We start from the raw sequence: 21,761 nt of genomic DNA, 5'->3' as shown, positions 1-21,761 counted from the left end.
CCTCTCCCCCGGGGGAGAGAGTATCACAGTAAACACCCATATATACCCTCACATGTTCACACACATAACACATCCCACTTTAGAAGGAATAACAAAAATTATAGTCTAAAAATAAAATATAAAATCTCTAATAATAATAACTCAATAAAAATAATAAACTCTAAAATATTGAAAATGTAAACATGCAAAACTGAAGTTATAATATCTTAGAGGATACTCGCACGCAACAAAACCTATATGTAACACTATCCAGATGTTATATGTACAAGTACAGTGTGAGTTGATGGTCCATTACACACAAGAGAATGTAAATATTAGTGTTACATATCCATGCAACTGTAACATGTCTGCCCCCACAGTCTCTGCTCTTTCCCTGGGGATAATGAGAGTTAGTTCTTCTTATCTGCCTTTATTTACATCATTAACCGCCCATCTTACTCCCAGCTTACTCTAAATATTTAGTTATATGTCAAGGCCAAGATGAATGCCTTAACTTATAAAATAAATTTGAGGAAGGTCGATAGGCCTCGAGTATCTGAACATAAACACACTATTGATACATGTATATAATTGCCAAGCCTTATGAATTGGGCAAAGTATATGTAGAATTAATGGAATGATATTCAATAGTTTGGTATATGTAAAATAAGCAGTGGGACATCTCTACATACAGAGAAACATGTGGTCTCTCTACTGTAGGATCAAGTCTCGAGCCTCGTGAATTGGGCAGAATAATGCTAAATAAATACTCATTAGTCACTGGAGCTTCAACGTAACCTTACTGAATCAACGGTCCATAAATAGTTGTGTCCTTGTATATGCAATTAGAACATACCCGTACTGACAGCATGCAACATACTGCGTCAACAACCCATAATTAATGTGGCCATTAATAGCCAATGGTTACTGTAAGTGTGCAGACATGTTGCAACATGGCCGCCTCTGTCATGGGCCGTTGCATATATATAATCCACACACATATATACTGCATCCTACGCCAGGCACCACAAACATTAAAGTGTGAGTACTTAGGTATACAATGAGGTATAGTTCGCCATGCCATTCAGTGGAATAAGGGTCCTTGTAGGTGTCTAAACCGCCAGCTAAATAGTTTTGTCTGAGTCTCTCGTGCCGCCATACTCTGGCATGAGCTTGAAGTTTTCCCGCCCTCCGTTGGCCTCCGGTTGGCCTTCTGTTGGCCCATCTTGGCCCTCCCCCCCCTCCGTTGACCTTCCGTTCGAATATTGTGACACAATTATACCGAGTATAATTGATGGAAGTAACATTTCGATGGAACACCATCGAAATGTTAGAGGACCCAATGTTAGAAAGATTGCGCCAAGATGAGACGCCCCGCTCCCACAGCACAGCCCAAGAGCCGCGATTCACTAGATGAAAACCCCGCCCCACAGTACATAATTCCCAGATGAAATACTGACCAGATATCCTTCCCCCATAATTGAAAAATTGAGTATGTATGTGTATGTATGTGTATGCATATGTATATGTGTGTGTATATGTATGTTGTGACGGTAATGCGTTGGTGTTCGGCTGTTCAAAGCTAGGGGTATGGCCTCGTCACATAGAATAAAAAAAAATAGAAAATCTGGAACTTCGTCTGTGGTAAGGTAAGGAGAAGACACACAAAACACAAGTAAATTTTAACAATGAAATTTTAATTACGTTAAAGAAAACAAAACATGAATAAAATGGACATACAAATTCGTATAATAAAATCAATCAATCAAAATAATAAGAATAATCAAATGAAAAAATGAAAAGTTACGTTAAGACAAGTGAGCAATAACAAGTGAGCAATATACAATAAAATGAGAGGTGCAGGAATATTGGCTTTAAGCTATCACCTCTCTTAGTACACGTAAGCCACAGCTTAGTCTACCAAGAAGACGTGTTAACCGTATGAAAGCACTGAATATTCTGAAGACTGAGGTCGTGGCGGCCCCAGACATCAAGTAGTATGGTGGGTGGAGTGCAGTTGCAGCTAGACCGGCAGCCAATCAGCGAGGAGCCGGCGACAAGACAGGTAGTTTGGCGGTTTGAGGTGGAGCAGGTGTTCCTGGCTGCATACGTTTTGCTCTCTGGCAAACCTTGGAGATGTTGTTGTCGTTGTTGGACATTTCTTCCATAGTAGTTTTATATATTTGTAGCGACGTATTTTTGGAGGGAAGAGCAGGCTCAATCTCTTGAAGGAGATTATCGTCACAATGTATATATGTATGTATATATATGTATGTATATGTATGTATATAAGTGTATGTATGAACAACTCGATAAATAATAATAATAAAATAAAGAGCCTTAAACAGAACAACATGTGTGGAAGCATCGGAGTGTGTATATATGAATGCTACACAGTATTCATCTATAGACATCCATATATGGTGAAACACATGTGAAGAACCTCTCACACACTCACAGCTCCCTGACAAGAGGGAGCCAGCTTAGCTTAGCTGCCAACACCCACACATCGTGTCAGCAAGGCGGACAGCCCGCCTGCTTTCATACCTCTCACTGTATTCCCCACTTCTAAACTTCCCTTCACCTATGCCTCTCCTTCCTCTTTACTCCCCCCCCCCAAAAAAAAAAAAAAATTATACCGAAGGCTCCTGCCTGCATAGTTTAATGTGTCCTGTATTGGGTTTCAACATTCAATGCTATATTTCATTATTTTACACTACGGAATGTGCATGGGAAAGGTTTTTTTATAATATGCAGTATATTGTTTATTATTCCAAAATTAAGCATTCCCACTACACCCGCCACCTTCCCCACTACACCCGCCACCTTCTCCACTACACCCGCCACCTTCTCCACTACACCCGCCACCTTCTCCACTACACCCGCCACCTTCCCCACTACATCACCCACCTTCCCCACTACACCCGCCACCTTCTCCACTACACCCGCCACCTTCTCCACTACACCCGCCACCTTCCCCACTACACCCGCCACCTTCTCCACTACACCCGCCACCTTCTCCACTACACCCGCCACCTTCTCCACTACACCCGCCACCTTCCCCACTACATCACCCACCTTCCCCACTACACCCGCCACCTTCTCCACTACACCCGCCACCTTCTCCACTACACCCGCCACCTTCCCCACTACACCCGCCACCTTCTCCACTACACCCGCCACCTTCCCCACTACATCACCCACCTTCCCCACTACACCCGCCACCTTCTCCACTACACCCGCCACCTTCCCCACTACACCCGCCACCTTCTCCACTACATCACCCACCTTCCCCTCTACACCCCCACCTTCCCCACTACACCCGCCACCTTCCCCACTACACCCGCCACCTTCCCCACTACACCCGCCACCTTCTCCACTACATCACCCACCTTCCCCACTACATCACCCACCTTCTCCACTACATCACCCACCTTCCCCACTACATCACCCACCTTCCCCACTACACCACCCACCTTCCCCACTACATCACCCACCTTCCCCACTACATCACCCACCTTCCCCACTACATCACCCATCTTCCCCACTACATCACCCACCTTCCCCACTACATCACCCATCTTCCCCACTACATCACCCACCTTCCCCACTACACCACCCACCTTCCCCACTACATCACCCATCTTCCCCACTACATCACCCACCTTCCCCACTACATCACCCACCTTCCCCACTACACCACCCACCTTCCCCACTACATCACCCACCTTCCCCACTACATCACCCATCTTCCCCACTACATCACCCACCTTCCCCACTACATCACCCACCTTCCCCACTACATCACCCACCTTCCCCACTACATCACCCACCTTCCCCACTACATCACCCACCTTCCCCACTACATCACCCACCTTCCCCACTACACCCCCCACCTTCCCCACTACACCCGCCACCTTCCCCACTACATCACCCACCTTCCCCACTACACCCCCCACCTTCCCCACTACACCCGCCACCTTCCCCACTACATCACCCACCTTCCCCACTACACCCCCCACCTTCCCCACTACACCCGCCACCTTCCCCACTACATCACCCACCTTCCCCACTACACCCCCCACCTTCCCCACTACACCCCCCACCTTCCCCACTACACCCCCCACCTTCCCCACTACACCCGCCACCTTCTCCACTACATCACCCACCTTCCCCACTACACCCCCACCTTCCCCACTACACCCCCACCTTCCCCACTACACCCGCCACCTTCTCCACTACACCCCCACCTTCCCCACTACACCCCCACCTTCCCACTACACCCCCCACCTTCCCCACTACACCCCCCACCTTCCCCACTACACCCCCCACCTTCCCCACTACACCCCCCACCTTCCCCACTACACCCCCACCTTCCCCACTACACCCCCCACCTTCCCCACTACACCCCCCACCTTCCCCACTACACCCCCCACCTTCCCCACTACACCCCCACCTTCCCCACTACACCCCCCACCTTCCCCACTACACCCCCCACCTTCCCCACTACACCCCCCACCTTCCCCACTACACCCCCACCTTCCCCACTACACCCCCACCTTCCCCACTACACCCCCCACCTTCCCCACTACACCCCCCACCTTCCCCACTACATCACCCACCTCCACTACACCCCCACCTTCCCCACTACACCCCCACCTTCCCCACTACACCCCCCACCTTCCCCACTACATCACCCACCTTCTCCACTACATCACCCACCTTCCCCTCTACACCCCCACCTTCCCCACTACACCCCCCACCTTCCCCACTACACCCGCCACCTTCTCCACTACATCACCCACCTTCCCCACTACACCCCCACCTTCCCCACTACACCCCCACCTTCCCCACTACACCCCCACCTTCCCCACTACACCCCCACCTTCCCCACTACACCCGCCACCTTCTCCACTACACCACCCACCTTCCCCACTACACCCGCCACCTTCCCCACTACACCCGCCACCTTCTCCACTACACCCGCCACCTTCCCCACTACATCACCCACCTTCCCCACTACACCCGCCACCTTCTCCACTACACCCGCCACCTTCCCCACTACACCCGCCACCTTCTCCACTACACCCGCCACCTTCCCCACTACATCACCCACCTTCCCCACTACACCCGCCACCTTCTCCACTACACCCGCCACCTTCCCCACTACACCCGCCACCTTCTCCACTACATCACCCACCTTCCCCTCTACACCCCCACCTTCCCCACTACACCCGCCACCTTCCCCACTACACCCGCCACCTTCCCCACTACACCCGCCACCTTCCCCACTACACCCGCCACCTTCTCCACTACATCACCCACCTTCCCCACTACATCACCCACCTTCTCCACTACATCACCCACCTTCCCCACTACATCACCCACCTTCCCCACTACACCACCCACCTTCCCCACTACATCACCCACCTTCCCCACTACATCACCCATCTTCCCCACTACATCACCCACCTTCCCCACTACATCACCCATCTTCCCCACTACATCACCCACCTTCCCCACTACACCACCCACCTTCCCCACTACATCACCCATCTTCCCCACTACATCACCCACCTTCCCCACTACATCACCCACCTTCCCCACTACACCACCCACCTTCCCCACTACATCACCCACCTTCCCCACTACATCACCCATCTTCCCCACTACATCACCCACCTTCCCCACTACATCACCCACCTTCCCCACTACATCACCCATCTTCCCCACTACATCACCCACCTTCCCCACTACATCACCCACCTTCCCCACTACATCACCCACCTTCCCCACTACATCACCCACCTTCCCCACTACATCACCCATCTTCCCCACTACATCACCCACCTTCCCCACTACATCACCCACCTTCCCCACTACATCACCCACCTTCCCCACTACATCACCCACCTTCCCCACTACATCACCCACCTTCCCCACTACATCACCCACCTTCCCCACTACATCACCCACCTTCCCCACTACATCACCCACCTTCCCCACTACATCACCCACCTTCCCCACTACATCACCCACCTTCCCCACTACACCCCCCACCTTCCCCACTACACCCGCCACCTTCCCCACTACATCACCCACCTTCCCCACTACACCCCCCACCTTCCCCACTACACCCGCCACCTTCCCCACTACATCACCCACCTTCCCCACTACACCCCCCACCTTCCCCACTACACCCCCCACCTTCCCCACTACACCCCCCACCTTCCCCACTACACCCGCCACCTTCTCCACTACATCACCCACCTTCCCCACTACACCCCCACCTTCCCCACTACACCCCCACCTTCCCCACTACACCCGCCACCTTCTCCACTACACCCCCACCTTCCCCACTACACCCCCACCTTCCCACTACACCCCCCACCTTCCCCACTACACCCCCCACCTTCCCCACTACACCCCCCACCTTCCCCACTACACCCCCCACCTTCCCCACTACACCCCCACCTTCCCCACTACACCCCCCACCTTCCCCACTACACCCCCCACCTTCCCCACTACACCCCCCACCTTCCCCACTACACCCCCACCTTCCCCACTACACCCCCCACCTTCCCCACTACACCCCCCACCTTCCCCACTACACCCCCCACCTTCCCCACTACACCCCCACCTTCCCCACTACACCCCCACCTTCCCCACTACACCCCCCACCTTCCCCACTACACCCCCCACCTTCCCCACTACATCACCCACCTTCTCCACTACACCCCCACCTTCCCCACTACACCCCCACCTTCCCCACTACACCCCCCACCTTCCCCACTACATCACCCACCTTCTCCACTACATCACCCACCTTCCCCTCTACACCCCCACCTTCCCCACTACACCCCCCACCTTCCCCACTACACCCGCCACCTTCTCCACTACATCACCCACCTTCCCCACTACACCCCCACCTTCCCCACTACACCCCCACCTTCCCCACTACACCCCCACCTTCCCCACTACACCCCCACCTTCCCCACTACACCCGCCACCTTCTCCACTACACCACCCACCTTCCCCACTACACCCCCACCTTCCCAACTACACCCCCCACCTTCCCCACTACACCCGCCACCTTCTCCACTACATCACCCACCTTCCCCACTACACCCCCACCTTACCCACTACACCCCCCACCTTCCCCACTACACCCGCCACCTTCTCCACTACACCCGCCACCTTCTCCACTACACCACCCACCTTCCCCACTACACCCCCACCTTCCCCACTACACCCCCCACCTTCCCCACTACACCCCCACCTTCCCCACTACACCCCCCACCTTCCCCACTACACCCCCCACCTTCCCCACTACACCACCCACCTTCTCCACTACACCACCCACCTTCCCCACTACACCCCCACCTTCCCCACTACACCCCCACCTTCCCCACTACACCCCCACCTTCCCCACTACACCCCCACCTTCCCCACTACACCCCCACCTTCCCCACTACACCCCCCACCTTCCCCACTACACCACCCACCTTCCCCACTACACCACCACCTTCCCCACTACACCCCCACCTTCCCCACTACACCCCCACCTTCCCCACTACACCCCCACCTTCCCCACTACACCCCCACCTTCCCCACTACACCCCCCACCTTCCCCACTACACCACCCACCTTCTCCACTATACCCCCACCTTCCCCACTACACCACCCACCTTCCCACTACACCCCCCACCTTCCCCACTACACCCCCCACCTTCCCCACTACACCCCCCACCTTCCCCACTACACCCCCACCTTCCCCACTACACCACCCACCTTCCCCACTACACCACCCACCTTCCCCACTACACCCCCACCTTCCCCACTACACCCCCCACCTTCCCCACTACACCCCCCACCTTCCCCACTACACCCCCCACCTTCCCCACTACACCCCCCACCTTCCCCACTACACCCCCCACCTTCCCCACTACACCCCCCACCTTCCCCACTACACCCCCCCACCTTCCCCACTACACCCCCCACCTTCCCCACTAAACCCCCCACCTTCCCCACTACACCCCCCACCTTCCCCACTACACCCCCACCTTCCCCACTACACCCCCCACCTTCCCCACTACACCCCCACCTTCCCCACTACACCCCCCACCCCCACTACACCCCCACCTTCCCCACTACACCCCCCACCTTCCCCACTACACCCCCCACCTTCCCCACTACACCCCCACCTTCCCCACTACACCCCCCACCTTCCCCACTACACCCCCACCTTCCCCACTACACCCCCCACCTTCCCCACTACACCCCCCACCTTCCCCACTACACCACCCACCTTCCCCACTACACCCCCACCTTCCCCACTACACCACCCACCTTCCCCACTACACCACCCACCTTCCCCACTACACCCCCACCTTCCCCACTACACCACCCACCTTCACCACTACACCCACCTTCACCACTACACCACCCACCTTCCCCACTACACCCCCACCTTCCCCACTACACCCCCCACCTTCCCCACTACACCCCCCACCTTCCCCACTACACCACCCACCTTCCCCACTACACCCCCACCTTCCCCACTACACCACCCCACCTTCCCCACTACACCACCCACCTTCCCCACTACACCACCCACTACACCCCACCTTCCCCACTACACCACCCACCTTCCCCACTACACCACCCACCTTCCCCACTACACCCCCACCTTCCCCACTACACCCCCACCTTCCCCACTACACCCCCACCTTCCCCACTACACCACCCACCTTCCCCACTACACCACCCACCTTCCCCACTACACCACCCACCTTCCCCACTACACCCCCCACCTTCACCACTACACCAACCACCTTCACCACTACACCACCCACCTTCCCCACTACACCCCCACCTTCCCCACTACACCCCCACCTTCCCCACTACACCACCCACCTTCCCCACTACACCACCCACCTTCCCCACTACACCCCCCACCTAACCCCACTACACCACCCACCTTCCCCACTACACCCCCCACCTTCCCCACTACCACCCCCCTTCCCCACTACACCACCCACCTTCCCACTAACACCACCACACCTTCCCCACTACACCCCCACCTTCCCACTACACCCCCACCTTCCCCACTACACCCACCACCCTTCCCCACTACAACCCCCACCTTCCCCACTACACACCCCCACCTTCCCCACTACACCCCCACCTTCCCCACTACACCCCCCACCTTCCCTACACTTATCCACCACCCACCTTCCCCACTACACCCCCCACCTTCCCCACTACAACCCCCCACCTTCCCCACTACACCACCCACCTTCCCCACTACACCACCCCAACCTTCCTCCACTACACCACCACCTTCCCACTACACACCCCCCACCTTCCCCACTACAACCACCCACCTTCCCCACTACACCCCCCACCTTCCCCACTACACCCCCCACCTTCCCCACTACACCACCCACCTTCCCCACTACACCCCCACCTTCCCCACTACACCCCCCACCTTCACCACTACACCACCCACCTTCCTCACTACACCCCCACCTTCCCCACTACACCTCCCACCTTCCCCACTACACCCCACGCAGCAGTAGCGGGAACCAACATGTAAGTGGGACAAGACTGTGTTCTCTTACACGTGTAAGAGAACACAGGTGTTGCTCTGGGATAGCCTGAGTCATCCTATGATATAAACACCTGTGTGTGGAGGAGCATCAGGTAGGAACTCTTTTGTGTTTTGTTTTTATTATTATTATTTTCTACCACAGACGTGGCCACACATTTACAATGCCAACCAGCATATATACAATTTCTTGTCCTCCATGACCGGGTTAGAGATCTGTTAAACATATTGTTCTGTGATTAATTGCACAATCAATCACAGAAGGTGATTGTAGTGCTTTTAAAATGCTAAGCTAACCTACATACATAAATGCACAGATTTACAACTGTCCTACATTAACAGTGTTCGAGGTGTGTTTTTACATAGTGTCATTAATGTGCGTTTAGAAAGGAACTAAAATATACCAGTGAAACAAACAGCAGCCTACAAAGTGAGCTGAGACCAGCAGAGGAGGAAATATAAAGCCTCAAAGAAAGGCCTTCCAAAATTCAATCCCAGACAACTAACCCCAAAAAGCTGTGAATATAACAACAGAAGTCAATTCTACAGTGAAAGTCACATGAACAAATCCACAAGGGCCGTGATGAGGGTTCGAACCTACGACTGACAGGATCCCAGATGCTGCCTTAAATGACTAGGCCACGACATGGTAAAAGAACATAGTATTGTGATTTCTGTTTGTAATGAAGTAAGGGCGACTTACTAACGTGTCGTGTCTAACACTTGACGGAGTTGATGGTTGAGTTTGGACGTTACTCGCCATTCTTCTTACCCCGTTGTTAAAATATCTCCCTGGCATGTATGGCGTTGTTGTATTGTTAATGGCGTTTGTTTGATTTGTTTCACTTAATTCCTTTCATCTTAAATGCTGGCAAGTCTCTGTTAAAACATTCCTTCGTGTTTACTGATTTTGTGCATAGTTTTGGGGTGGACAAATTTGCAACAATCAGAGCAACATGTACCTGTATTTACGATATTTCTACATAGACTTGAAAGAGAAATCAAACTAAATCAAATATTGATGCACTAAAGGAAAACAAATTAGGCAAAAGATGGCATTAAAGAGGAATCGAGTAATGAGGACTTAGTCGAGTCAGTGAAGCAAAGACTATGGAGCCGCAGATGGTTGTGTGGGACTCTGGCCCGCTGGCAGCGGTAACAATGTTTATGCTGATGATCCACGATGAGTGAATGGTGATGGGGCGTGTGTGTGTAAAGTGGGGAGATATATTAAGTGGGGAGAGATGTTAAGTGGGGAGATATATTAAGTGGGGAGAGATGTTAAGTGGGGGAGAGGTGTTAAGTGGGGGAGAGATGTTAAGTGGGGGAGAGATGTTAAGTGGGGAGAGATGTTAAGTGGGGGAGAGATGTTAAGTGGGGGAGAGATGTTAAGTGGGGGAAGAGATGTTAAGTGGGGAAGAGATGTTAAGTGGGGGAGAGATGTTAAGTGGGGGAGAGGTGTTGAGCGTTCCACCTGACGCATTCTGTAGTCCTCCATTGTTCCTGCTCGTCTGATCAGCTTGGCGCCGTGTACAAACCTTTCATTGACACGCACGATCTTGCCGGAATTGACATTAATTAGAGACAGTATATGTCCTAACTGTGGTTACTCTCTCTCCATTCCGATGTCCTTCCTTTCATTCTTACCAGACTGGTTGGGTATTGTCTCTACTCAACGCGCTTCCTCATATTACGTATACATAGAACCTCCTGTGTCCAGGGCGTTCTGACAGTCCAGGAAGATGCATTCAGCCTTTCCTCTCATTTCCTACCTGATACTTGTCATCTTGTCATGACAGCCTCGTCGGACGAGACATTGCGAAGCTTCTGTTGGAGGAAGCACATAGAAGGGGTACACGGGAGGGTGTGGCTGCGCCGATGGCTTAGCAGGAAGGGAGGGAAGGGTACTATCAGGAGCACGCGCCGACTAGTAGTACCGACGAAGTACGACTGTAGCGCTGGGAAGGGGGTCAGGATAAGGATTTGGGATGGGACGGTGGGAAAGGAATGGTGCCCAACCACTTGGACGGTCGGGGATTGTTTAGCAGGACGATGGAATTAGACGAAGAGGCTGATGAAAGTGTTAAGAAAGAGGTGGAAGGAGAAGGTAAAAGGGCGCAGGGTGGATAGTAAGCGCCCTGGGCATGTGAGGAGGAGGATAGAGGGATGATAATGTGAAGCCAGTCACGGAGAGTCAGTGTAGGGAAGGTGGGCTTCCCTCAACATGCCACTCTACAACCCTACCCCTTACTCCACTATTCCCTACTCCACTACCACTACCTTCCCCCCCCCCCATACCTTCGTGTCGCCTTGTACTCTACGTAATGAAATCAAAATAACGTGATGGTTGAGACAGTTTGAACTCATCGTGGTTGAGCTGGTTGTGCGTGTGTGGGTGAGAGGCGGTCCCGCGCCCGTCATACCATGTCCTATATGATATCATGTACACTATGGTATGTATGGTACCATGCTCTGTATGGTATGTATACTTGTGTACTTGCCCTTACGGTAGTTGAACCTCAGCTCTTGGGTCCCGCCTCTTTTTTCAGTTGGTGCTCAAGTTGACGCTCCCTTCGGGCTCTGTCAAATCTATATATGAAACTGTATAACGTGTCTATTTACTATTTAATATTCTGGCTAAGACACAGACCTTCTTCGATTCCTCGTTCGTTCCCTTGTTCATGTCCCATCTTTGTCATAACCGCGTTGTGTATAACTGTAAGTTATACACAACGCTTATATCGCGTATATAAGGTTATCGAACCTGGCCCGGACCAGGAGGTGAGGAGTGGGTCACGTGTGCCAGGGGACACACACACACACCCAGCAGTGACAGTCTCGGTGTGAGACAAACTCCAGCTCTCGCTACTAACATTTCAGGGCCCAGATTCACGAAGCAGTTACGCAAGTACTTACGAACGCGTACATCTTTCCTCAATCTTGGACGGTTTCGGTTACATTTATTAAACAGTTTACAAGTATGAAAACTTGCCAATCAACTGTTGTTATTGTTATAAACAGCCTCCTGGTGCTTCGGAGCTCATTAACTGTTTAATAATTGTAAACAAAGCCGCAAAAATTAAGAAAAGATGTACAGGTTCGTGAGTGCTTGCGTAACTGCTTCGTGAATCTGGACCCCTGATTTGTGTACCGTTGTTTCCATTGTTTAGTATCAAGGCATAAGTGTAATTGTCGTGAATCAATATTGTATACAATGACCAATAAAACAAAGTGTCAGACCAGGAATCCCTAGTTAATAAACACTTGCCACTTCACAATATCCTGTACCAGGCTCACACGTGGCGGTGCCAAATAGGCTCTCACTATAAGGCCAGTTGAGGCTCTCCCTCGTTACACACCAGTTTACCATTGTCATCACTGTGGAAACACATTGTCTCCTTGAAGCTCTACTGATAATATAAACATATGGAAAGATAACTGAGTAGTTAAGAGACACCTGATCAACCAGGCGGTGTCTCATACGTCAGGCTGCGAGCAGCTGCGTCCAACAGCCTGGTTGACCAGTCCAGCAACGGGGAGGCCTGGTCGACGACCGGGCCGCGGGGTTGCTGAGCCCCGAAATCACCTCATGGTAACCATGCGGGGAAGAGTGTGGAGTAGGAGGGGGGGGGGGAACTAGCCCATTAGGGCTACTAACAAGGTCACGTTTAGTATTCCGTTTTGTTTAGTTTCCATTTACTCTACTACAGGTTAGAGTGAGGAATAGGGAGAGAACCTTCATATTTTCTATCATGCCGTCATGATAGAAGGAAGGTAGAAATAGGAAGGTTCATATATATGTATAATATGTACAGGCGATGAGTCACAATAACGTGGCTGAAGTATGTTGATCAGACCACACACTAGAAAATGAAGGGACGAGGTGACAGTCGACTTGAGAATGGTCGAGGACGGACCGAAACTTGGCTGTCCTATAACTACCAAAGTTCTCAACATGCGGAAAGAATTAAATATACTTAGCATTAGAGATAGAATATTTGAAATTAATCTTATGATGGGACTAAAGCTTCTGCGTGATAACAAAAACAACATTGTGTTAGTTGCACTGTTAGAACACATACGAAATGGAACTAGCGAGTCTAAATGGATTCAAAGAACTGCCACTCATATTAAAATGACGGGACTGCACGATGTATATACAGATGAAAGAGTACAGCACTTCCTTCCACCCTGGCAGATAGTACCTTCTAACATCCTGACCCCTGCATACCCCACCAAGAAACTAATCACAAGCAACCCTCATGCTCAGCTTGCTGCTAAATTAAGCACCATAGAACACATTCACAATATACAAACTGAAAACAACATTGAACAGACCATATACACTGACGGATCACTCAATACAGCTACAGGGAGGGCAAGAAGTGCTGTTATTGCTCATCAGCCCGATGGCAGCACAATTCAAAGAAATATCCGAATTAGTAACTGGGCGTCCACAATGCAAGCCGAGTTGGTAGCGATACTGGTAGCACTCGAAATTATTGACAACACTGAAGTAGACAGCTTAATTATTTCTGACTCCCTATCCTCACTACGAGCAATAAACAGTTTGCAATCAAGTAATAACGTGCTTGTCTTGGAAGCTAGACGTAGATATATAAGAATACTTAGCAAGAGGGTAAATATAAAAATGTTGTGGATTCCTTCTCACATTGGCATGCAGGAACATGGCAAAGTTGACGCCCTTGCTAAGGCTGCAGTAAATAAAGACAGTATTGAACGAAATCTTGAGTTATCAAATAGGTCCCTTAAAAGTGTCATTAGACGAGAACTCCTGGATGGATTTGAAGAAAGTAGAACAGTGCAAACTGGAACTAGCAGGTCCATTGTTCATCACAATGAAATGTGTGAAGTAAAACATGTGTATGGGGCAAGTAACAAAGTCAGTAGACTAACAGATGTTGTCGCAGCTCGTATAAGACTTGGCTACAAGTATCTCTGGCAGTTCGGCTTGTATAGGGATCTAGATGAAGTAAAGTGTAAAGTGTGTGGACATAGGCAGGGACACACACTCGAACACTATATCTTGGATTGTTGTAAAATTGAGCCTTTTAGAGATAAATCTAAGCTCACTCTGTATGATATGGCAACCTATCTTATTACCATGGATAAATTACCTGAAATCCTTGCACTGTACCCACATCTTGCTTCCAGTAGATGAACGACATATGAGATTCAGAAACAAGTAGTGTATTGTGAGGACTAATAATAAACAGAAGCTCCCCTATGACTCTGTAATATCCCCATTGGTCAAACTATTATGTATTAACGACAAGACCTACCATTAATGTATGATGACTTACTGTAAATATGTAGCTCTTGAAATAGCACTTTCTCTGTAACTAGCTGACATTGTATCTATAAGGTGTGAAGGATTGAAGAAATTGTTTATGTAATAATCTAAGGTGAGGTCTGATAAAGACCTTTTGTGCCCTCTGTAATGCTTTTGCGCTACCGCTCACAGGATGAGTATGGGGTGCACAATAAACTAGCCGCCTTCGGCGGCAACAATAAAAAATCGTCGTCCCTTCATTTTCTAGTGTGTGGATTGGTGAGCATAAAATATGTAGGCTGTGGAAGCCCCAGAGACTAGCGTAGTGTTGCCAGTACATAACCTCGCTTCACCCTCAAATATTTTTTTCTTTCCTCGTGTGCAAAGAAAATTTAGTTGGGTGTATAGCTGTAGAGTAGGTCTGAGTTCACAGGCATTACTGTAAATACAGCCTAGCCTCCTGTTTTGGTAGCCCCACTACTTGGGCTGGACGGTAGAGTGACGGTTTCGCTTCCTGCAGGTCGGCGTTCAATCCCCCAACCGTCCACAAGTGGTTGGGCACCATTCCTCCCCCCCCCCCCATCCAAAATCCTTATCCTGATCCCTTCCCAGTGCTATTCCCAGCCTTCGTAACGGCTTGGCGTTTTCTCCTGATAATGTCCTCCTCCAGGTTTGGTAGTCCATATAGGTAGGATAAGGACCATAGTACATATACCGACCGACAACGCAATTAGAAAGTAGAAATCTGTACTATTGAATTGGGAAAACCATTTCGGAAAACTATTTTCTAATGTTGCAAAAGACATACTACACTAAACTAACTTTCATAGTTGAAAAACACGCTGTATGAGGTTTAATATAGTACATATGTGTGTGTGCTATATATGGAACATGTAGGAGGGAGGGAACTATCAGGAGAAAGCGCCAAGTCATTACGACTATATGGCACTTGGAAGGGGTTAGGATAAGGATTTGGGATGGGACGGGGGGGGGGGGGGAAAGGAATGGTGTCCAACCACTTGGACGGTCGGGGATTGAACGCCGACCTGCATAAAGCCAGACCGTCGCTCTACCGTCCAGCCCAAGGGGAATATATAGGAGCCTAGGAAGATTTGTGTTTGTTTTTTTAGCTTCAAATTTTGTTCGGACTCTTATAAAGTGAATAGTACAAAGTTCTACTATCTAATGGCTTAGTACGTCAGTGGTTGTACTGTGGCTTAGTACGTCAATGGTTGTACTGTGGCTTAGTACGTCAATTGTTGTACTGTGGCTTAGTACGTCAATTGTTGTACTGTGGCTTAGTACGTCAATGGTTGTACTGTGGCTTAGTACGTCAATTGTTGTACTGTGGCTTAGTACGTCAATTGTTGTACTGTGGCTTAGTACGTCAGTGGTTGTACTGTGGCTTAGTACGTCAATTGTTGTACTGTGGCTTAGTACGTCAGTGGTTGTACTGTGGCTTAGTACGTCAATGGTTGTACTGTGGCTTAGTACTTCAATTGTTGTACTGTGGCTTAGTACGTCAATTGTTGTACTGTGGCTTAGTACGTCAGTGGTTGTACTGTGGCTTAGTACGTCAATGGTTGTACTGTGGCTTAGTACGTCAATTGTTGTACTGTGGCTTAGTACGTCAATTGTTGTACTGTGGCTTAGTACGTCAATGGTTGTACTGTGGCTTAGTACGTCAATTGTTGTACTGTGGCTTAGTACGTCAATTGTTGTACTGTGGCTTAGTACGTCAATTGTTGTACTGTGGCTTAGTACGTCAATTGTTGTACTGTGGCTTAGTACGTCAATTGTTGTACTGTGGCTTAGTACGTCAGTGGTTGTACTGTGGCTTAGTACGTCAATGGTTGTACTGTGGCTTAGTACGTCAATTGTTGTACTGTGGCTTAGTACGTCAATGGTTGTACTGTGGCTTAGTACGTCAGTGGTTGTACTGTGGCTTAGTACGTCAATGGTTGTACTGTGGTACACACAGCTACAACAAGTACGCTCTAAACGGAAGGATGGCTTGTGTAAATATTGTATACAATATATTTGGGATGCACTTGCGTAGCAGTGAGGTCACAGGTGTTGGTACTGGGAGGCTGGCGGAGGGTGTACAGGTGTGGTGTGTGAGGTGGGGGGTGGTGGAGAGGGAAGTGTGTGTGTGTGTGGGGGGGGGGTGTACAGGTGTGGTGTGTGAGGTGGTGGGTGTACAGGTGTGGTGTGTGAGGTGGGGGGTGTACAGGTGTGGTGTGTGAGGTGGGGGGTGTACAGGTGTGGTGTGTGAGGTGGGGGGTGGTGGAGAGGGAAGTGTGTGTGTGGGGCGGAGGGTGTACAGGTGTGGTGTGTGAGGTGGGGGGTGGTGGAGGGGGAAGTGTGTGTGGAGGGGGGGGTGTACAGGTGTGGTGTGTGAGGTGGGGGGTGGTGGAGGGGGAAGTGTGTGTGTGGGGGTGTGTGTACAGGTGTGGTGTGTGAGGTGGGGGGTGGTGGAGAGGGAAGTGTGTGTGTGGGGGGGGGTGTACAGGTGTGGTGTGTGAGGTGGTGGGTGTACAGGTGTGGTGTGTGAGGTGGGGGGTGTACAGGTGTGGTGTGTGAGGTGGGGGGTGTACAGGTGTGGTGTGTGAGGTGGGGGGTGTACAGGTGTGGTGTGTGAGGTGGGGGGTGTACAGGTGTGGTGTGTGAGGTGGGGGGTGTACAGGTGTGGTGTGTGAGGTAGGGGGTGGTGGAGAGGGAAGTGTGAGTGTGGGGGGGGGTGTACAGGTGTGAGGTGGGGGGTAGTGGAGAGGGAAGTATGTGTGTGGGGGGGTGTACAGGTGTGGTGTGTGAGGTGGGGGGTAGTGGAGAGGGAAGTATGTGTGTGGGGGGGGGGGGGTGTACAGGTGTGGTGTGTGAGGTGGGGGGTAGTGGAGAGGGAAGTATGTGTGTGTGGGGGAGGGTGTACAGGTGTGGTGTGTGAGGTGGGGGGTGTACAGGTGTGGTGCAGGGGGTAGTGTGAGGGGGTGTACAGGTGTGGTGCAGGGGGTAGTGAGGGGGTGTACAGGTGTGGTGCAGGGGGTAGTGAGTGAGGGGGGTGTACAGGTGTGGTGGAGGGGGTAGTGAGTGAGGGGGTGTACAGGTGTGGTGGAGGGGGTAGTGAGTGAGGGGGGTGTACAGGTGTGGTGGAGGGGGTAGTGAGTGAGGGGGGTGTACAGGTGTGGTGGAGGGGGTAGTGAGTGAGGGGGGTGTACAGGTGTGGTGGAGGGGGTAGTGAGTGAGGGGGGTGTACAGGTGTGGTGGAGGGGGTAGTGAGTGAGGGGGGTGTACAGGTGTGGTGGAGGGGGTAGTGAGTGAGGGGGGTGTACAGGTGTGGTGGAGGGGGTAGTGAGTGAGGGGGGTGTACAGGTGTGGTGGAGGGGGTAGTGAGTGAGGGGGGTGTACAGGTGTGGTGGAGGGGGTAGTGAGTGAGGTGGGTGTACAGGTGTGGTGGAGGGGGTAGTGTGAGGGGGGGTGTACAGGTGTGGTGGAGGGGGTAGTGTGAGGTGGGTGTACAGGTGTGGGGTGTACTGGTGGTGAGTGAGGTGGGATAAGGAGCAAGGTTTACCGCGACACGTGTGCCACATCCGCCACCAAGATAATGTTATTAAAACAAGACTAAAACCAGTGCACAAAAACAGAAGCGAAAAAGAAACAAGGTTCAAGAAGGAAACCCCACCTCTATTTAATACTTTGACCCAAATATCACAGTAACGAGGTTATCGCGAATAACCGAACTCATTTACGGGCTCACCATAGCCCGTGCTACATGAACATTTAGTTCTGAGTAGCTAAATCTAAAACAACAACAACAGCAATAACGTGTCACGTCCCGCCTGCCCAACCACTTGGATTGGACGGTAGAGCGACGGTCTCGCTTCATGCAGGTCGGTGTTCAATCCCCGACCGTCCACAAGTGGTTGGGCACCATTCCTTCCCTCACTCCCCCGTCCCATCCTAAATCCTCATCCTGACCCCGTCCCAGTGCTGTATAGTCGTTATGGCTTGGCGCTTTGTTCTAATAGTTCCCGTCCTACCTTTTGTTACCGAGTGATTCCTTAAAACCCGTTCTCGCACTTGCTTATAGTCAATATTGGCTTATTTAATAAGTGCATATGTGACATACTAATTGATTGTGAATATTTTAGTTTACCTTGAAAATCTTCATAGAAAACACCGACCTCACCTAACCTTCTTAGTATGTTAAGATAAGCATCTTATTGCTTCTTATTTACAATTATTACTTAACCTATCTTAACATGTCTTGAGGTCAGAGTTGTGTACCGTGTGTGTTGGTGACGGTACAGGTGGAGGTGGCTTCCAGGACTTGATTCTGTCAGATCACTCCACCTGTTGACCGCCCGTACACGGCACATCACTCCACCTGTTGACCGCCCGTACACGGCACATCACTCCACCTGTTGACCGCCCGTACACGGCACATCACTCCACCTGTTGACCGCCCGTACACGGCACATCACTCCACCTGTTGACCGCCCGTACACGGCACATCACTCCACCTGTTGACCGCCCGTACACGGCACATCACTCCACCTGTTGACCGCCCGTACACGGCACATCACTCCACCTGTTGACCGCCCGTACACGGCACATTTCCTTACCTTTCTAAATCATTGGCGTGTCCAGCTTCCATCTGCGACCTTTTGCTTTACTGTCTTTCTAATTACAGGAGCGTTCCTGGTCCGCCGAGTTTTTTGTCCGTCGGTATTCTGTACGTTGTGATCATGTTTCCTATGCTGCTTCTCCTCTTTAGCATTGTCAGATGTAGTTAGCTTAACCCGTTTTTTCAGGTTAGTCGTTATAATTCGGTACCGTATTCTCCTAGTTGTGCTTGCGAGGGTTGAGCTCTGGCTCTTTGGTCCCGCCTCTCAACTGTCAATCAAGTCAATGGCGTGTATTTATTACTAGTGGATTGGTAGACTGTAAGACATCTTTATGGTGTCGTTGTTTGTATGTTATACTCCGGTCATATGTTTGCCAGCTGCCCATATACCGCTGATGATATTGTGTTTGAGTGTGTCTCCAGTGTTAGGCAAGTGCTGGTATTTCGTTAGCTCCTAAATTATTTACCTTCCACAATACCTGTATTTTCATTCCATATATGTTAAAGGTTTCCTCAGCTCTATTTGTGCCATTTGACATGTTAATTATCCTACATTTGTTGGGGTTGAATTCTAACGGCCATTTTTATGGCCAATTAGTGAAGGCACAAGACAGTGACAGATAGAGATTATTGTGGTAATATTGAGGTTGTGCAGAGTGGCGTGGTCCGGGCCACTGTGCCCGGCGTGGTCCGGGCCACTGTGCCCGGCGTGGTCCGGGACACTGTGCCCGGCGTGGTCCGGGACACTGTGCCCGGCGTGGTCCAGGACACTGTGCCCGGCGTGGTCCGGGACACTGTGCCCGGCGTGGTCCAGGACACTGTGTGCCCGGCGTGGTCCAGGACACTGTGCCCGGCGTGGTCCGGGACACTGTGTGCCCGGCGTGGTCCAGGACACTGTGTGCCCGGCGTGGTCCGGGACACTGTGCCCGGCGTGGTCCAGGACACTGTGTGCCCGGCGTGGTCCAGGACACTGTGTGCCCGGCGTGGTCCAGGACACTGTGTGCCCGGCGTGGTCCAGGACACTGTGTGCCCGGCGTGGTCCAGGACACTGTGTGCCCGGCGTGGTCCGGGACACTGTGTGCCCGGCGTGGTCCGGGACACTGTGTGCCCGGCGTGGTCCGGGACACTGTGTGCCCGGCGTGGTCCAGGACACTGTGTGCCCGGCGTGGTCCAGGACACTGTGTGCCCGGCGTGGTCCAGGACACTGTGTGCCCGGCGTGGTCCAGGACACTGTGTGCCCGGCGTGGTCCGGGACACTGCGCCCGGCGTGGTCCGGGACACTGCGCCCGGCGTGGTCCGGGACACTGCGCCCGGCGTGGTCCGGGACACTGCGCCCGGCGTGGTCCGGGACACTGCGCCCGGCGTGGTCCGGGACACTGCGCCCGGCGTGGTCCGGGACACTGCGCCCGGCGTGGTCCGGGACACTGCGCCCGGCGTGGTCCGGGACACTGCGCCCGGCGTGGTCCGGGACACTGCGCCCGGCGTGGTCCGGGACACTGCGCCCGGCGTGGTCCGGGGACACTGCGCCCGGCGTGGTCCGGGCCACCGCACGGGGATGCATCGGGTGGTCACTTCTCAGTTAGCGACCATACTGAGGGTAGTGATCACATCCAGGCACCAGTACTCTCACACCTCCTGAGTTATCTTAAAATGTGTGATGGTTTGGAAGCATATTATGTTTCCAGTATTAGTCTACATGTAAGCTGGGTCACCTTACCTTGTGGAGGTTTCAGGGCTCATCGTCCCTGCTGTTCGGTCTCCGACCAGGCCTCCCGGTTGGTTGTCTGGTCAACCAGGCTGTTAGACGCGGCTGCTCGCAGCATGACGTATGAATCACAGCCTGGTTGATCAGGTATCCTTTGGAGGTGCTTATCCAGTTCTCTCTTGAACACTGTGAGGGGTCGGCCAGTTATGCCCCTTATGTGTAGTGGAAGCGTGTTGAACAGTCTCGGGCCTCTGATGTTGATAGAGTTCTCTCTCAGAGTACCTGTTGCACCTCTGCTTTTCAACGGGGGTATTCTGCACATCCTGCCATGTCTTCTGGTCTCATGTGGTGTTATTTCTGTGTACAGGTTTGGGACCAGCCCCTCTAATATTGTCCACGTGTAAAGTATTATGTATCTCTCCCGCCTGCGCTCAAGGGAGTTCAGATTTCGACCATTTAATCGATCCCAATAATTTAGATGTTTCATAGAGTTAGTTGATTCTAACAGTAAATAATTTGTGCATGCTCTCCAGCTCAGCAATTTCTCCGA

The 21,761-nt window shown here is 51.8% G+C and overlaps 1 protein-coding gene across 1 annotated transcript in view; it reads left to right on the top strand.

The window, feature by feature from the left end:
• LOC138367428 (uncharacterized) overlaps positions 1-21,145 on the top strand; it is a 47,184-nt gene extending 26,039 nt beyond the window's left edge. The window contains exon 2 of the mRNA XM_069329080.1: positions 20,162-21,145. Coding sequence (XP_069185181.1) covers positions 20,162-21,145 — 984 coding nt within the window. The remainder of the gene's footprint in view (positions 1-20,161) is intronic.
• The last annotated feature ends 616 nt before the right edge of the window (positions 21,146-21,761 follow it).

This window comes from Procambarus clarkii, chromosome 22 (assembly GCF_040958095.1).
Source record: "Procambarus clarkii isolate CNS0578487 chromosome 22, FALCON_Pclarkii_2.0, whole genome shotgun sequence".
Taxonomy (NCBI): domain Eukaryota; kingdom Metazoa; phylum Arthropoda; class Malacostraca; order Decapoda; family Cambaridae; genus Procambarus; species Procambarus clarkii.
Note: the sequence above shows the minus strand (reverse complement) of the source record. Positions and strands in the feature narration are given on the sequence as shown.